The sequence below is a fragment of the Phoxinus phoxinus genome (genome assembly GCF_949152265.1).
Source record: "Phoxinus phoxinus genome assembly, contig: scaffold_126, whole genome shotgun sequence".
Classification (NCBI taxonomy): domain Eukaryota; kingdom Metazoa; phylum Chordata; class Actinopteri; order Cypriniformes; family Leuciscidae; genus Phoxinus; species Phoxinus phoxinus.
In genome coordinates, this window is record NW_027639410.1 from 11,684 (window position 1) to 28,756 (window position 17,073).

At 37.3% G+C, this 17,073-nt stretch overlaps 1 protein-coding gene across 1 annotated transcript; it reads right to left on the reverse strand.

Moving 5' to 3' along the window:
* Positions 1-858: 858 nt before the first annotated feature.
* On the reverse strand, positions 859-5,817 carry LOC306994249 (SLAM family member 9-like; the record flags this gene model as incomplete). Its single annotated transcript, XM_079639857.1, has 3 exons — positions 859-932; positions 1,009-1,296; positions 5,526-5,817. 3 exons carry the CDS (start codon positions 5,815-5,817, stop codon positions 859-861), a joined length of 654 nt encoding a protein of 217 aa, XP_079495983.1.
* Between the last annotated feature and the right edge of the window lie 11,256 nt (positions 5,818-17,073).

Below are 17,073 nucleotides of genomic sequence, written 5' to 3' on the forward strand. Positions count from 1 at the left end.
CTAGGTTTCTCTCTGAATAGCATTGTTATTCTCTTAAGGAGATCAGAAAAACAGAAGGAGAAATATATGTCTTAAGGTGGGCTTTGTAATGATATGAGGTTTCAAATATGTTGGGGAACCGAATTCCAGTGTGTGGGTGCAGCAAAGCAAAAGGCCCTGACACCAAACGATGCTAGTTTGTGGACCAGCAATAGTCTAGATTTGGAGGACCTTAAGCTGCGTTCACACAACCAGCGACAAAGTGGTGCGATACCATTCATTTCAATGGAGAGCGGGCGATTTCAGTGACCGTTGGCAACCGGATGAGACGTGTCCAGCGACGCGACAAAGTTGCGATATGTTCTACTTTTATGCAAAAATTTACCCAAAGTGCCATCTACTGATAAAAACGAAGCTCAGAATAGTTTTAAAGAAGAGGACAAATCACCGGAAAGGGTTATTGTATGGAAAACACTGAAGTGCAAACAGAACATAAACGTAAGTGTAAACAGCAAAAAAAAAAACATGCTTAAACTATCCCCTTTTTGTCCTATAGGCAATAATAATGACAGTTGAGTCGATAAACCACCCACATCCCTTCACTGACTGTCTGATTCTGCAAACCTCAATCACACTAACTGACTGCGACAACTTCTTGCAATGTCTTACCTTTTGTTGTGTTGTTGGTTTACACAATGCTGAGTCAGTTCTATCTTACTCCTGGGTCTGAACTGCATTAACAACCACAGATGTTAAAACGACAAAGGTTTTAATATTTGTCTCTTATTTATATTTGTACAGTAATTGCTTGCACTTCTGACTCATCTTCCTGTTTTCTACATTTCCTGCAGATGCAGAAGATCATCACTATAGCAACAATCAGCAGAGATCCAGCAGCAGCAGCAGAGATCCAGCAGAGATCAACACTATCAGAGACACTGAGACTGGAGGACCTGAAGGAGAAGAAAAGAGAGAGTCATTAATGTGAGTGAATTTGAACAAACACGTATATGATCAGTGCTGTGGTACCTGCACATGTGTGGCAGAGTGTGTGGATGTCCAGATGTGTGGTCTGGTTGCTGATGGGATTGTTCAGCACACAGCTGTAGGTGTTTTTATCCTGATATTCCACCTCCAGAGGTAGAGAGAGACTGTTGCTGAGATCACACACACTGATGCTGGACAATACACTGGTTCCTGCGTACCAGGAGAGAGTCGCACCACACACACTTAACACTGATGAACACACCAGTGAACATCTGGATGATGAAGAACATTGTGAAGAGTTACTGATGATGACAGGGACAGGCAGACGAGCTGGAAAACATGAGAGAATAAAGAGAAATAAGGATGAATCTAACCAACAACTATTTTCGGTGTAGTGTGTTGATGGTTTTATAGGGAATAGGGCCCGTAATACACAAGTGCATGACGTCACATTTTCACAAATTCAAGTTTTTGCTGTTTACATAGACATGGTAAAGGCATTTGTGATGAAGTTTGTATGAAGGAAGAAGTCTGGGTCGGCGTTATTGATCCTGGCACACATTCAACATAACGACTTTAAAGCAACACCAAGGAACTTTTCCTCTGCAGTCCCCCTACAGGTTGGAAGTGGAATTGTCCATTACCGCTGTCGTAAATAATTTAGCCTACCGCCGCACACACGCTCGCTGTTTATCCAGCACCGGCTTTGGAATGAACGATGTCCACAGACAAGGTAGAGTATGTTGCATGATTTCATGAAAGTATGATGTATTGCGACATCAGAAACGAAGAAAAGCAAAATAATTACTATTGTAAGGCTTGACGTAAACCAAGTCAAATTTGTAGTTTTCTTATGTCTCATTCAAACTACAGAAACACGACCCGATCTGGCAAACTTACATAGTGTGGTTATAGCAGAAAAAGGACCGCAAAGCGAATCCAGAAGTGCCTTTCACCCTGTTACGACTTGATGAATCACTGAAATGATTTTGGAAACATTATTTTAAGGTAAAAAAATCGTCCTTAGTGTTGCAATCTCTCCGTGCTATTACTGCAACGAGGTGTTTATCACTATGGACTTGACCTACTTACTCATCTCTCTCTCTCTCTCTCTCTCTCTCTCTCTCTCTCTCTGTGCAGACCTCGCTGAACCACACACCCCTCGCCACAGCATTGTTTTCAAAACCTTTCATGTTGAAATGCTGTTGTCGTGTAAATGAATGGCCAAAACACATAAAAAAGTTGAGAGTGGTGTCGTGTAAATACACCCTGATACAAACCATACAATAGCAGCGGTTGTGATCCAATAAGAATACAAATATTTTGTCTGATGCACTGCATGATTCAGAGTAAAGCATTGTGTTCATTTTCAGATTCGATTCACAGTAAATGGTACTCTGCAAGTGCAGTGTGTGTGTGTTTGAGTCATTTGTGTGTTTGAGAGCATTTGGGAATGAAACGTGCTTACCATCTTTCCAAATTCGTAATAAGAATAGTTTACAAATAGTTTTATTATAAAATATAACATAATCTATCATTATTAAATTGTGAATTATTGCGGTATTTCTTGCTAGCAAAATCCCTGCTCGATCTAGATTCCGGGACATTTTAACTAATTTGCGGGCAATTCTGAAATTATCGTACATTATGGGATTTTTTTCATTATTGATCGTACATCGTACAAAGGTCAAAATGATTGTATTTATAGGCAGAAATGACATGCATTGTGAACGTCAGATTTATAATCATTTTCGTTCCATCTCGTCTCGTCAACGAAAACTAGAAAACGTCTCGTCATGTTTTAGTCACCTTTGAGCCATTTTTAGCTAGTCATCGTAACGTTATCGTCCTAAAAAAAAGGTGCGTCAACGAAATAATTGCGTTATCGTCATCGTTGACGAAAACAACATTGGTGCACTGTAAACCAAAATATTTTGTGTAATCAGTTACATAATTTTTTTAAGGTGAGAAATTTATCATTTAAGTTAGTAGAACTTTTATTTTCTAATCATACATTTTAATGGCTCTTAAAGGATTAGTTCACTTTCAAAAATGTTTTTGCTGTTAATAAACTCACCCCGATGTCATCCAAGATATCCATATCTTTCTTTCTTCAGTCGAAAAAAAATCAAGGTTTTTGAGGAAAACATTGCAGGATTTTACTACACAGAATGGACTTCAATGGCAACCAAATATTCCAATGTTAAAAGAAGGTTCATATGTCCGTCTCAATGCAGCTTTAAAGTCTCTACACGATCCCAGTCGAGAAATAAGGGTCTTATCCAGCGAAACTTATCAAGCAATTTTTTCTAAAAAAAAAAATATATATACTTTTTAACCACAAATGCCCGTCTTGTACCGTCTCTGAGATGCACCACGTATTACGTCATTATGTTGGAAAGGTCACGAATTAAAAAAAAATTAAATAACAAAATTAAAACAAAGATGTTGGAGGAGAAAAGGAGATTGAGTTTTTTGCACTTCCCTACCTTTTTGAACCGGAGTACACAGACAAATAACTTGGATAGATGGCGTGAAGCGTGACCTTTCCAACGTGATGACGCAATGCGTAGCGCATCTCAGAGATGGTACACAATTTACCAAACGGCATTTGTGGATAAAAAGTATATAATTTTTTTTATGTGAAAATAACCGATCGTTTCGCTGGATAAGACCCTTATTTCTCGACTGGGATTGTGTCGAGCATTTGAAGCTGCATTGAGATGGACATATGAACCTTCTTTGAACATTGGAATATTTGGTTGCCATTGAAGTCCTGGAATGTTTTCCTCAAAAACCTTAATTTCTTTTTGACTAAAGAAAGAAAACATGGATATCTTGGATGACATCGGGGTGAGTAAATTATCAGGAATTTTTTTTTTGAAAGTGAACTAATCCTTTAACCTGCAATATTTGAGTAAGCTCATTCATACACAACTTAAAATGATCATGATAACACAACTTATATATTTTAAGTAGTGGAAATTTGGCTGGATTTAACCAGCTAATTCAAAAAATGCTACCTTGCTAATTGGTGACACAATGCTTTGATAGCATTTGCATAGTATAGCATTTGATACACGAGTGTAACATTTAAAAACATTTAACTGTTCTCAAACCAAGCTCATGCTCTTGTCACCATATATATTATATAGAGACTAGATGCCCTATTGGCCGCTGGGCACTGAGAAATACGGCCCCCATCTTAAACCGGTCGTACTCCTAGTTTCGTTGCTTAGCAGCAGTTAGATTCCAGAGCACTGTGGAGCATTTTCCTGTTCTAATCGGCGGACCAGCGCAAATAGGGCCCGGGATTACTTTTCACAAGTAAATTTTAACATTACCGTACTTTTGGTTGTATTTTGTGAATAGAATATTACCAGATAATTGAGAAGGAGCAAGGATCTTTGATATTACTGGACTGAAATCGTAGCCAGCTAACGTTAGCTATAGGCTATGTTTACTGCATCACTCGGCATGGAGAGGTTGGGTAAAGTAATAATTACAAGAGCTTCTCGGTTATCAGATACAAGCATTCAACGGCCCTGTAAACATATATAAATATAGGTTATTTGTGTTTGCGCACGTGATATCAGGAAGCAATGTAATAACGTTAACGTTACCTGTGTAATACACACATGACGGCGATGCGCAAATCGAGTGTGTGTGTGAGTGTGAGAGAGAGAGAGTGAGTGTGTGTGTGTGTGTGTCACACATCAATATTGTTTCTTCAACTTGTTAAAATATCTTACTTTACTGCTACTATCTGTTTCTGCTTCTTTATCATATTTATAGTGTGTGATTTATAAAATACCTTATATAGCTTATATTGTAAATTTATAAATGTGGCGCATCACATATTTTGATTTTGGACGTCTGGTCACTTTATATCTTATATCAGAATATTATATTACTGTTAAGCCTACTATGAATATTAAAATATGCCGAACCATGTGTCCTGTATCATAGCTACATGAATGACATTTGCACAAAAAAAAAAAACGCGTGAAAATCAGTTCGGTATTCAGTGAGGTATGATTAATTAAATGCGCTGACAGCTCATTGCACCTGCCATACAGATTACACTGAGTGGAGCGGGTGACCGGTCTAAGATGGCGGCTCTACGGCTCGACCGCGCTAGTAGGCAGTAGCGGTCGATATGGCGTCTATCTATATGATGTCTATGCTTGTCACCATGATGTTAACACCCGTCCCCCCGTCCCCGTCCCCGTCCCCGTCCCCCTGTCCACCCCAAAAGCCAACATTACAGAAACTCTTCTAAACTAGCAAAACAAAAACAAAATCTCCCACTTAACATTAATCTGTCACACTCAAAACACACTCAAAAACTCAAAAAAATTAAACAATTTATCTTAATTAAAATGTGTCCGTTTTGTGAACTCAAAAGAAAAAGAAAGTTCTAAATACTTATAAAAGTAAATTTGATTGAACTAATTTGTATAATTTAAGTCGGCCCAACTCAAACCAATTACCAATTATTATTTTGAGCATTAGTGTTACAGTGTGAATGACCATTTCAACAAATGATATCTACTCACCATAGACAGAAACACTGAATATTTTTGATGACCACTTATCTCCAGTTATCTCTAGTTCATAATCTCCAGCATGTTCAGTTGTGGTGTTTGTGATGGTCAGAGATCCAGTTTGATGATCCAGCTTCAGTCTGCCTCTGAATCTCCCATCAGGTCCATCATAAGTCGAAGCAATTCCAGAATCTCTACTGATATCAGCTATAATAACATGTTTAGCTCCATATTTCCACAGTATATCGTCGTCTTCATGTATTTCAGTGACATCAGAGTTTAGAGTGACAGAATCTCCCTCCATCACTGACACTGAATCACCAAACACACCTGATGAACATAGACATATACTGTTTGTAACCTTTACAGCAAAGACGAATGAGTAAAACTAAGTTTACATCTGCTAGACACTTTCAATAATTTTATATTTTTATACTTGGCTCATTGAAAAAATAGGGTAAACGTACACCAAGTGACATTAAACGGGTCATAGACTGGATTATTTTATTATTTTATCATGTTTCGGGGTTCCCTTATAATGTTATTATGATTTTAACATAAAAAATTGTCATAATTTAAAAATAAAAGGCATTTTTCCGAACCTGATTTTAGCCTCTGATTTGAACAGCTCTGTTTGAATGGGCGTGTCTGCTGTGAGACTTCAGTGTAAACTCCCACTGCTGTGATTGGCTGACACGTTTGCATATTAAATAGCTAGCATTACATGTGGAACTCTCTCTAAAACTTTTACTACGTTTTTACTATTACAATTTACATCTATCGAGATTAAGGAATCGTGAAAAGTATTGATCATAATGATCAATTCCCATCACATGAAAGGTTGCAGTGATGAGCATTGAGCAGATGACAGACAGTGTTGATCGCGTATGAAATTACGAGAAGGGTATTCCTGCACAACCGGAGGCTGCAGTTTCAGGACCCCAGTTCTAGGACCGCAGTTCCAGGACCCTAGTTTTATTGTGACCGCGCCACTTACCAAAAACACTAATTTGACCTAATTTAGACTCCAGCTTCGATATTTGACCACTGTTTATGATAAAACTGGTTTGCAGTGGCATTAATTTCTTAATTTATGCCAGGAGTGCAAAATTATTAATCTGTACCGTCGTTATTTTGAATAGAAATCATAAAGCAGTCATTCACGTCTTCTCCGGTTTATTTGTCTTTACATGCAATATCCAGCATCCGACAGGGCTCTTAGTCCAATGGTGCGCATATTTGGAGAAATAATGATTTATCATCACATGTTTGTAATATATTTCGTCATACAGAATAACATTTATATTAATTTTCCACTGAATTATGCGATATGAAGAGCTCAAACAGCGAACTCTGTCTCTCCTCTTCCTGATTTGCGTCAGTTAAACTCTTAGTGCTCTCATTCTGTCAATCATCTCACATTGTGCAGAGTTTTGAAACTTAAAGGGTATTTTTATAGTATAACAAACTCTTAACTGTCAGGATCAAGGAACATTTGAATTCTCATTCTATGACAGCTTTAATAGTGCACAAGATATTGGTTTCAGTACAATATGTCATTTCCTACTTGCGTCTAATGCGCAACTTATGCTATCTTTTGGATCAAACCGTAATTATATCCCACATCCAGATTCCAGGTTATAATATGCAAAAGTCTAAACATTAATCTCCTAATTCTGCAGTTTAAGTGTTTAGTATCCCAAAATAAAGGCTTAAACCGTTTTAAGATGCACATTTAAGGGGCTCCTCTTCCGGTGAAAGTTTTCAGACAGCTTTCAAAATGGCCACCAGCCATCAAGCATTAATACATTATTTTTTTCTTTTTATAATCTGAGCTCAAAGATGGTAGTGTGCTACTTGAGCTTTAGGTACATTTACCCTTCCTGAATCCAAAGTAGATCTCACAATAATACACAGTATTTGCAAATAAATCCTCTGACTAATTTGAATATTATAGCACATCTCTTTATCTCTAAACTGGATATAAATGAAACTGAAATGCATTTATTACTTACCAATCAGATAACACGAACAGACCACAGCAAGCATGTGACACATTTTCAGCAATAGATCTAATAAGATTAGCTCTGATGACACTGAACCGGACGTGCGAAGAGTCCTCGCTACCGGGTTTCATCACGCTACTACCGGGTTTCATCACCCTACTACTGTAGTTCATGCGCATGCTCTTTATGCATGTTATGATTTAATATCATACAATGGGTGAATTTCCCCCCCCCCAAAAAAAAGAATTATTACATTTATCTCGCTTAAATGTTTGCGCTCATTGCATTTTTACAATGGGGTAATATTGTTGTCAAGAATTTACACAACACAAATTGAAAAAAGTAGCACAAATACAATAGAATAAAGATGCAAATAAAGAGAAAAGTTTTTGAATAGGTCTAAGACTATTCAGAAATACAGAAACTGAATAAAGTAATCGATTGGAAAATAACCCTGGGTAGTATTTTAGTCTTAACTAAATGAAATACATAGGCTATTAATCCTGATTCCTTAAACTTAAAGCTATCTTTTGTTGTGTTGACAACTAAATTAATGACAGATACATGGCTGCTGTCACTTTAAGAGCTAGTGCACGTGTTCATTATACTGTCACTTGTGTTTTATGCTTATTAAAGACACACACAATTTTTTGTGTTAAAGCAATATAATCCGCGAAAATTTACTTTTGTTACTGGCGAGCTGTTTTTGAGGCGGCTTTTCTATGTGCGCATAGAAACCATGGGCCCTATTTTAACAATCTAAGCGCATGGTCTAAAGCGCACGGTGCAAGTGCGTGTCTGAATCCACTTTTGCTGGGGCAAAATAGTCGGCACGCCCGGCGCATGGTCTAAAAGGGTTGTCTCTATTCTCTTAATGAGTAATGGATGTGTTTTGGGCTTTACGTGCAATAAACGTCAGAGTCTCATTTCTACATTCGCATTGTTAAAGAGGCCAAGCTAAAGCATTAAACTCCACTGCATGCATGCATTTTAGACACTTACAATGTTTTTGCTCTGTCCATGCAATAACTTGTATGGGCCGAGTTTTCTATTTACTTCAACTGCTTAGTGCTCTAGTAATATCAATGGTATGACCCATTCAATTTAAAATTTAAAATCAGAATATGAGCATACCTCACTTACATTCACTAAAATATTGAAACGTGTAAGTGATACAACCAAGGGGGTAATCCATCAGCCGGAAACCGAAGTTTCACCGGGGCCGCCATTGAATAGCAGACCATCACCTGCTGTTAGCACTCCATTGACTCCCATTCATTTTGGCGTCACTTTGACAGCGAATAACTTTACATCTGAGGCGTTTAATTACTCAATTTGTCCATTGTTTATTTCTAAAGAAACACGACAATGTATAAAAGGCTCCATTACCTTGTATCTTACGTTATGGCCCCGTAGAAGCCGTTTTTGTAAAAAAATAGGCTAACGATTGCGTCATAACCACGCGACTCTCTGTCGCACAGTCGAGAAATTACCGTATAGACCGGAGAAGAAGCTCGCAAGCAATCGGGGGGACGTGGAGGCATAAAGTGAAGGGAGAAGCTCATAGAGAGTGCAAGTTGCTCCCGCTGCTAGCTCATGGACAGCTAATACTCACGCTCTCCGTCTCTGCGAGATTCGGAAGGGAATGATTCAGATTTCTCCCGGCACAGCTACTAGAAGACTCACGTCACATCTACGTCGTCAAGCTCAGTTTGAGGCTGCGCAGTTCGCCCAGCCATCAGGAAGTGAGTGCTTCTAATTGACTCTGTTGAAGTCTGGGCTGGGGTCGCTGTGTCCATTTTATATACTGTCTAACACACGAGTGCCAGTGCAGTGATTAACTGTCAAAGTGTGGTTTAAACGGCCCGCCCACCAGTTGAACTGGACGTTTTGATTGGTTTTGCACCCCGAGTCAAACCTGTCTGTTATTGGTTGAAGTGCTTTAGACCTGTCAGTTATTGGCTGAAGCGCAGGGCTCCACTGCAGTAGTTTAAAATGTGTCTGTCAAATGCCAGCTCACTGTTGCTCTACTCTGTACTTTTGGTGAAAAATAAATGTAGCGAAGTTGAATACTGTATTTTTATTCAACTCAAGTAAAATGAAAAAAGTAAAAGTACCACAATTGAATTATACTCAAGAAAGTAGAAATAATTTAAAAATCTATTTTTATTTATTTATTTATTTATTTGTAATTACTTTCCACCTCTCCTGACATGTGACAGCTCAACATCGGAGTCAAAATGAAACCTGCTGTGGTCGGTTTTCTTGAAAAATGTTGATCTGATGTGTAGACCATCACCTTGTGCATGCATTCCATGCGTGTTTATCTTGCAGGGCAAGAGCTTCTTCCTGTCCTGATAATGAACCTCAAAGTCTGATTTCCCTCCTGCACAGAACAGCTTTACAGTCAAATAAAAAAATATGTTTCAAAACTGTCAAACAAGAAATAGGATACTTCTGTTTGCCAAGGTAGCATTCATTACTTTTAATAAGAATGTTTCATTTAAATTCATTAAGTTATTCTTTTTAGCTGTCATTGGTTTATAGCTTACAATAAAACCGCAGTGTTGCCTTATCATTTAGTAATCATTTTAAACACATAGTGTTATAATTTGGTAGAGATTGTAGAGATTGTTGGTTACTTCAATGCTGTAACAGATGTAAAAAAAATAAAAAATAAAAAAACATTGCTAGAGAAAATTAAAAATGTTTTTCATTTAAAAAGAAATGTACCTTTTGTGTTGGAATTTGAATTCATTCCAGTGGCTCAAATCATTTGAGCTTCCAATGTGAGAATTACTGGCCCCGTACCGAATGGCACACTTCATGTATACTTGCGGTCTTGTGGACTTACAGTGTTTGGTGCGCCTGCGTGTGTGTCAGTTAAGTAAACAAGACTGTAGGAATTCCCATTTGTCATTTTAGGTTTCAGAAGGGTGCACGCAAGTGGCTGACTGCTGACTTGCTGTAATGAAAGACGCAAGCACTCTTCTGAAACCAAAAATTAATTTGGGACACCCCGAGGGACAAAGAAGAATGGCAAGCCACAGGGAGTCATCTACGGGAGTCATCATAATTCATAAATGGTGTTAATAAATTTTTTTTGTGAACAACAATATTGTCTCTTTCTTCTAAATGGCCCTTGGAATTTTAGAAAAGGGATAAATTGTGTTTGTCTTCATAAAAATGCTATGTAGGACACTGTTTTGTAGCTGATGATCAATAGAGAATAGTACAGCAGATATTTTATCGAGGATCCATTACACCGTACGTCTAATGGGCTAAATATGGTTAAAGGATAATTCCGGTATTTAACACCTTGAGTCTATATTGTAGTTTGTTTTGGATGAACAAGAGTGGTGGACAACATTTTTTTGACAATGGTTCCTCTCTCGAGTTTTTGACTATAAAAGAATTGGCCATGGACCCATTTAACATTGGAGTCAATGGGCATGTCCGAAAATGTCATTAAAACAGCCAATAATGTTCGTTTACAAAACTGTTAAACTCACCGAGTGGTTAGTGGTGTTCGTTGATGATTATAAACAATATATCGTTGCAATATATGATTCCAATCCGTTTATTTTGCTATAGTGGAACTATTTTTTCAACAATGGGATTTTACAAAATGACGAATAAAACACAACAGAAACTGTATTTCGCAACACTTTTTGGTTCTGGAACATCAACTAACATCACTAATCACTCGGTGAGTTGCACAGTTTTGAAAAGTAATGTTAAAGGTTGTTTTAATGACATTTTCGGACATGCCCATTGACTCCAATGTTAAATGGGTCCATGGCCAATTCTTTTATAGTCAAAAACTCGAGAGAGGAACCATTGTCAAAAAAATGTTGTCCACCACTCTTGTTCATCCAAAACAATACAATATAGACTCAAGGTGTTAAATACCGGAATTATCCTTTAACTGTCATATGTCATAACATGATTGATATATATAAAAAAGTGTTATTAAAATCGTATTAAACTGCTAAAGATCTCTCTCTCTCTCTCTCTCTCTCTCTCTCTCTCTCTCTCTCTCTCTCTCTCTCTCTCTCTCTCTCTCTCTCTCTCTCTCTCTCTCTCTCTCTCTCTCTCTCTCTCTCTCTCTCTCTCTCTCTCTCTCTCTCTCTCTCTAGGGATTGTGGGTAGTGGGATGAACTTGAGTTCGGGAGCACGCTTTTGAGAGTTTGTTTACTTTAATCTTGTTTTTTCGTTTTCTTTTTTAAGATTTCGTTAAAGGATTGAACAGTTATTTGAACAAACTTTTTTTGAGCGCCGACTAACGTCGGCAACCTAGGTAGATGGGGTCAAGCGGAGATTTCTCACGCTTGACTCTTAGGCATGGTTTGAAATGCGCACCTGATGATTCAATATCTGTGGAAGATGTGGTGGTTGCAGTCAGCGAACAGGTTGGTGGGTTAAATATTAAGTCAGCTTCAAGAATGAACAAAGCTGTTGTTGTTTTTCTTGCCGATGTTCAGATGGTTGATGGTTTGGTAGAACGCGGGATTACGATCAATGACACGTTTGTGCCTGTACTGCCGTTATCGAGTCCATCAAAGAAAATTTTACTATCGAACGTTCCTCCGTTCATTAAGAACGAAACTATTCAAGGTGTTCTTGAAAGATATGGCAGATTAACAGCACCTATAAAAATGATTCCGTTGGGTTTGAAAAATCCGAGTATCAAGCACGTTATGTCCTTCAGACGCTTTACGTACATGATATTGAACGAACAACAAAATCCGCTCAATTTAGCTGTGAAACTTACAAACGAGGGCAAAGATTATACAATTTTTATCAGCTCGGATCACATGCGGTGTTTCTCGTGTGGAGAACACGGGCATGTTAGACAAACATGTCCGAATAAACAAACAGATACGCCGTCTAATTCGCAGATAATTGAGCAACGCGTTGGACAAAATGATGTCCTTGTTCCTGCTGTTGAAACAGCACCTAAAGAAAACACTGATGTGAGCTTAGGGAACATAGACAATCATGATACGAGTGAAGAGATTGTAAGTCTAGCAAGTAGAGTGGAAAAACCCACTCTGACAATAAATGAAGACAAACAATCAGAAAAAGAGCAAATAGTTATAGAAGAGGATAAAGCGGAAGGTGAAAGAGAAGAAGCTGAAGAAGAAAATACTCAGATGTCCATTGCAAGTTCAGGATATGCTATTTCTGAAAATGATTCAGATAATGATCATGAGAGTGGTGATAGTTCTTCTGATGCAGATGCTGCTGAAAGATCAGAGTCTTTAGGCTCTAGATTGTACACAGTAGAACAAATCAATGACTTTCTAGATGGTACTAAGAGAGTTCGTAAACCACAAATTGAGGAGTTTTTCCCTGATTTGAAGCGTTTTTTGGTGTCGTGTAAAATGGCAATGAACAAAGCATCCATTGAAGAACTAAGCAGACAGAAGCGTTATCGCCTTAAGAAAATAATGACAAAGGTAAAAAACAAAGTAAACCGAAATGTAAAGAAAGTTTGAACATTCTTTTCTTTTTTTTATGGAGAGAAAAGAGTTCATAGCCTGTGTTTGTATACCTTTTGTCTCTTTATTAATAGTCAGCATCATGGCATCCTTAAACTTTGGATCTTTGAACGTTAATGGGTGTCGTAGTGCTGAAAAAAGGGGTGCTTTGTTTGATTTTTTTAATTGGAAAAAATCTGGTATAGTTTGTCTGCAAGAAACACACACAGATTTGAATAATCAGGTGCAATGGCTAAGTGAGTGGAAAGGTAAAACTTTCCTTAGCCATGGTTCAAATGTTAGTGCCGGTGTAGCAGTTCTTATTTCTTCAGATGTACAAATACAAGATAGCAGAGCTGAGGAAATTATACCTGGCAGAATGCAAATTATAGAATTTAAGTTATATGAGTCATATTTTTCTCTTATTAACATTTATGCTCCCAATGATGGTGTGCAAAGAGTTTCTTTTTTTAAAAAATTAAAAAATGTCATTTCAAAAATTCCAAACAATAGAATAATAATTTTAGCTGGTGATTTTAATTGTACTCTTGACTACACTATGGATCGGAATCATGTTGAGCCTAATCCCAAATCGTCTCAAACTCTCAAAACCGTTGTTCAGTTTCATAATCTTGTAGACGTTTGGAGAGAAGCCTTCCCTAGAGATAAACAATACACATGGTTGAAAATTAATTCTAACACAGTCTCTGGCGCAAGACTTGATAGATTTTATGTTCAAAAGAACAATAGAGGAAGGTTTTTTAACAGTAAAATTTTGCCAACATCATTTTCTGATCATCATTATATTGCGGTAACTATGACTATAACACAGAGCACTTCCCACCATAATATTTGGCGGTTTAATAATAGATTATTGCAAGATAAAGCTTTTGTAGAATTTTTTACTTTGTTTTGGAGAGAGTGGAGAGAGAGAAAGTTACAGTATAAAACTTTAGGCCAGTGGTGGGATATTGGAAAAGTACAGATCCAGCTCTTTTGCCAGCAATATACAAGAAGTCGTATGATGGAACTGAAAGAAAAGGTCCAGTTCTTGGAAGAACAAATTCTCAAGTTAAGCAGCTCCATCAGCGATGGTGAAGAGACACACTCTAAAAACTCCTGGGTCAAAAATAACCCATAATGGGTTATTTTTGACCCAACTCCTGGGTTAAAAAGGGACCAACTAATTTCTGGGTTATTTCAACCCAGAAAATTGGGTTATTCTTTTTGACCCAACTTCTGGGTTAAATACCTGACCCAAATTTTGGGTTAAAACAACCCAACATTGTAGTTAATATAACCCAATTTCTGGGTCAAAAGAACAACCCAATTTCTGGGTCAAAAGAACAACCCAAATATCTGGGTTTAAATAACCCAGAAATTAGTTGGTCCCTTTTTAACCCAGGAGTTGGGTCAAAAATAACCTAACTTGGGTTACTATGCCAGTATGCCTTATTTCAGAAAATAAAACTTTGTTTTAAATTATATTACACACTTCAAGCACTTTGACATTTTTATTGCATTAAATTAAATTAAACTATATATATATTTAAAAAAAAACACACACACTTGGACATATTTATTTTCATATTTATTTTAGGTCAGACTGTAATAACAATATTGAAAAGAAAAAATAGAAAAATAAACAACTCAAACATTCGACAACATTCAATAACTGGATTGAATTTAAGGCTTAAAGGACAAGTTCGGTATTTTACACTTAAAGCCCTGTTTCAGATTTTCTGTTTCTGATGAAATAAAACGGTTAAGATTACAAAGACGTGAAACTTACCGAGTGGTCAGGGGTGTTCACAGATATGCTCATACAAAAATCGCTGCAAAAGATGCTTTTCAACAGGTTTTATCGTAGTTAATCGTAGGATTGTTCCAGTGCACCTATGCAGCCATTGTGGAGGTGGGGGTGCTACCACAGAAACCAAAAATTCTCGGGACAGCAGCATGTGTCCAAATTTCAATCTTAACCGTTCTATTTCATCAGAAAAGATCTGAAAACAGGGCTTTAAGTGTAAAATACCGAACTTGTCCTTTAAAGGACAATTCCGGCGAAAAATGAACCTAGGGGTTAATAACACATGGTTACCGAGTCGACCGTTCTCTGGGATGTGTTTTCATGATAATCGAATGTAAAGAGTTTTATCTCTAAAAACTGATTAGCTTATAACGCTAGTATATATAAAATAAATTGTTAGTTAATACCACTAACAAGGCTCAAAATAGCCTAACACGGTAGCATAATGAGGGTCCCTACATGCAAACCGAAGCATTGAGAACTGTGTAAGTGTAAAGACAGTTTAAAAAGAAGATACTTTATAAAGACAGTACATACCAGTCGAGCCACGAACGCCGTGCTACGTGAGCTGGTCTATAGGTTAAAGTCACAGTTCAGCTGTCTTAGCACGGCGTTCATGGCTCGACTGGTCGAGTCTGTTTTCCAAGATGGCTCCTGCCTGTATACGCGTAATGTACTGTCTTTATAAAGTATCTTCTTCTTAAACTGTCTGTACACTTACAAAGTTCTCAATGCTTCGGTTTGCATGTGACACCCTCATTATGCTACCGTGTTAGTGTTAGGCTATTTTGAGCCTTGTTAGTGGTATTAACTAACGATTTATTTTGACTTATATTCGATATAGCGTTATAAGCTAATCAGTTTTTAGAGATAAAACTCTTTACATTCGATTATCATGAAAACAAATCCCAAAGAACGGTCGACTCGGTAACCATGTGTTAATTACCTCTAGGTTCATTTTTCGCCGTAATTCTCCTTTAAAGTCTCTGGAGAGCTTTAGGAATTTAAGCCTGGGACAAACTTTGGGGACAAGATTTTTGATAGTGTCCTCATCTAAGAGAAGATATGCCTCCTCATCCATGTCTTCATCTGAAAGACAGAAAACAAGACAACATGAGTATTACTAATAAGTCGAGACAATTGTGAACCACTCACCAGACACTCTTTGATTATAAAGCTAAACATTTTTTAAGGGAATGTTGTGTTGTTGTTTTTTACGTGGCCCAATTTCCTAGTTAACTAATGTGGTTATTTTGCAGCATTGCCCATTTAGTGTGAATGACAGTCTATACTACTGTCCATCTTTTCTTTCATTAACAAGTGTAATGACATTAATGCAAAGGTGAATATCTGGCCTATTATTATGCAAAACAGCTTAAAGACAAGGCACAAGTATCTTTTAACTATAAGGGTTATATAGATATGCATACTCCACTGTTGAAGAAGTTGTGACTTTCACAGAATCTTGCACCGACACATTTAAGCCCAATTAAAGACATTTTTTTTAGGTGTAGAGAGATGATATAAGGGTATTAAGAGTAAAATGCTCACCTTTAAAATTCTCTATCAGCTCCAGAAAGCCGCCACTCAGTTGGCACATCAGCGACAAAGCTGTCCATTTAAAATGACCTGGAGAAAACATAGCAATATAGAGGTTAGCAACAATTCGAAGACTTGACCCGCTTCTTTAACCTGTTAGGCTGCAACTCCACTTTGAAAAATCCTCAGAAATGGCATACCCAAACTGAAACAGATCATGAACCCTTTGTACTAAAAGCATAAAATATGCTTTTCTTTTGTCTGCATTATAATTACTAACGACTGGTTGTTTTAAATAACCTTCTGTGATCTGATTGGCTTCAGATTAAAAAATTTGACTAACAATATATTATTTTTTATAGTATTCTACACGATGATAAAGTCTATATCCATTAGCATTACATTATAAATATAATCTACTATTATGAAAATACCTGGCATGGCTCGAAGAACACGGGTCAATCAAATATCATTGCAATCATGTTTATTGTCTTCACAACGTCTTTATCTGCATGTTACAGCGATCTCTGTTAGCTTTGTTTATGTCAGGGACGTCCTAGAATGTTACATGATTATGACTTATATATGGACTACATGTGCATAGGGCTCCCTCAGGCTGCTCTTATGAATTGAAAACACATTACATCAGAGTATCCAGTGCTCATAATTATTACATCGACACATTCGGGTATAAATTCAATAAATATTATTCCTGTCTATAG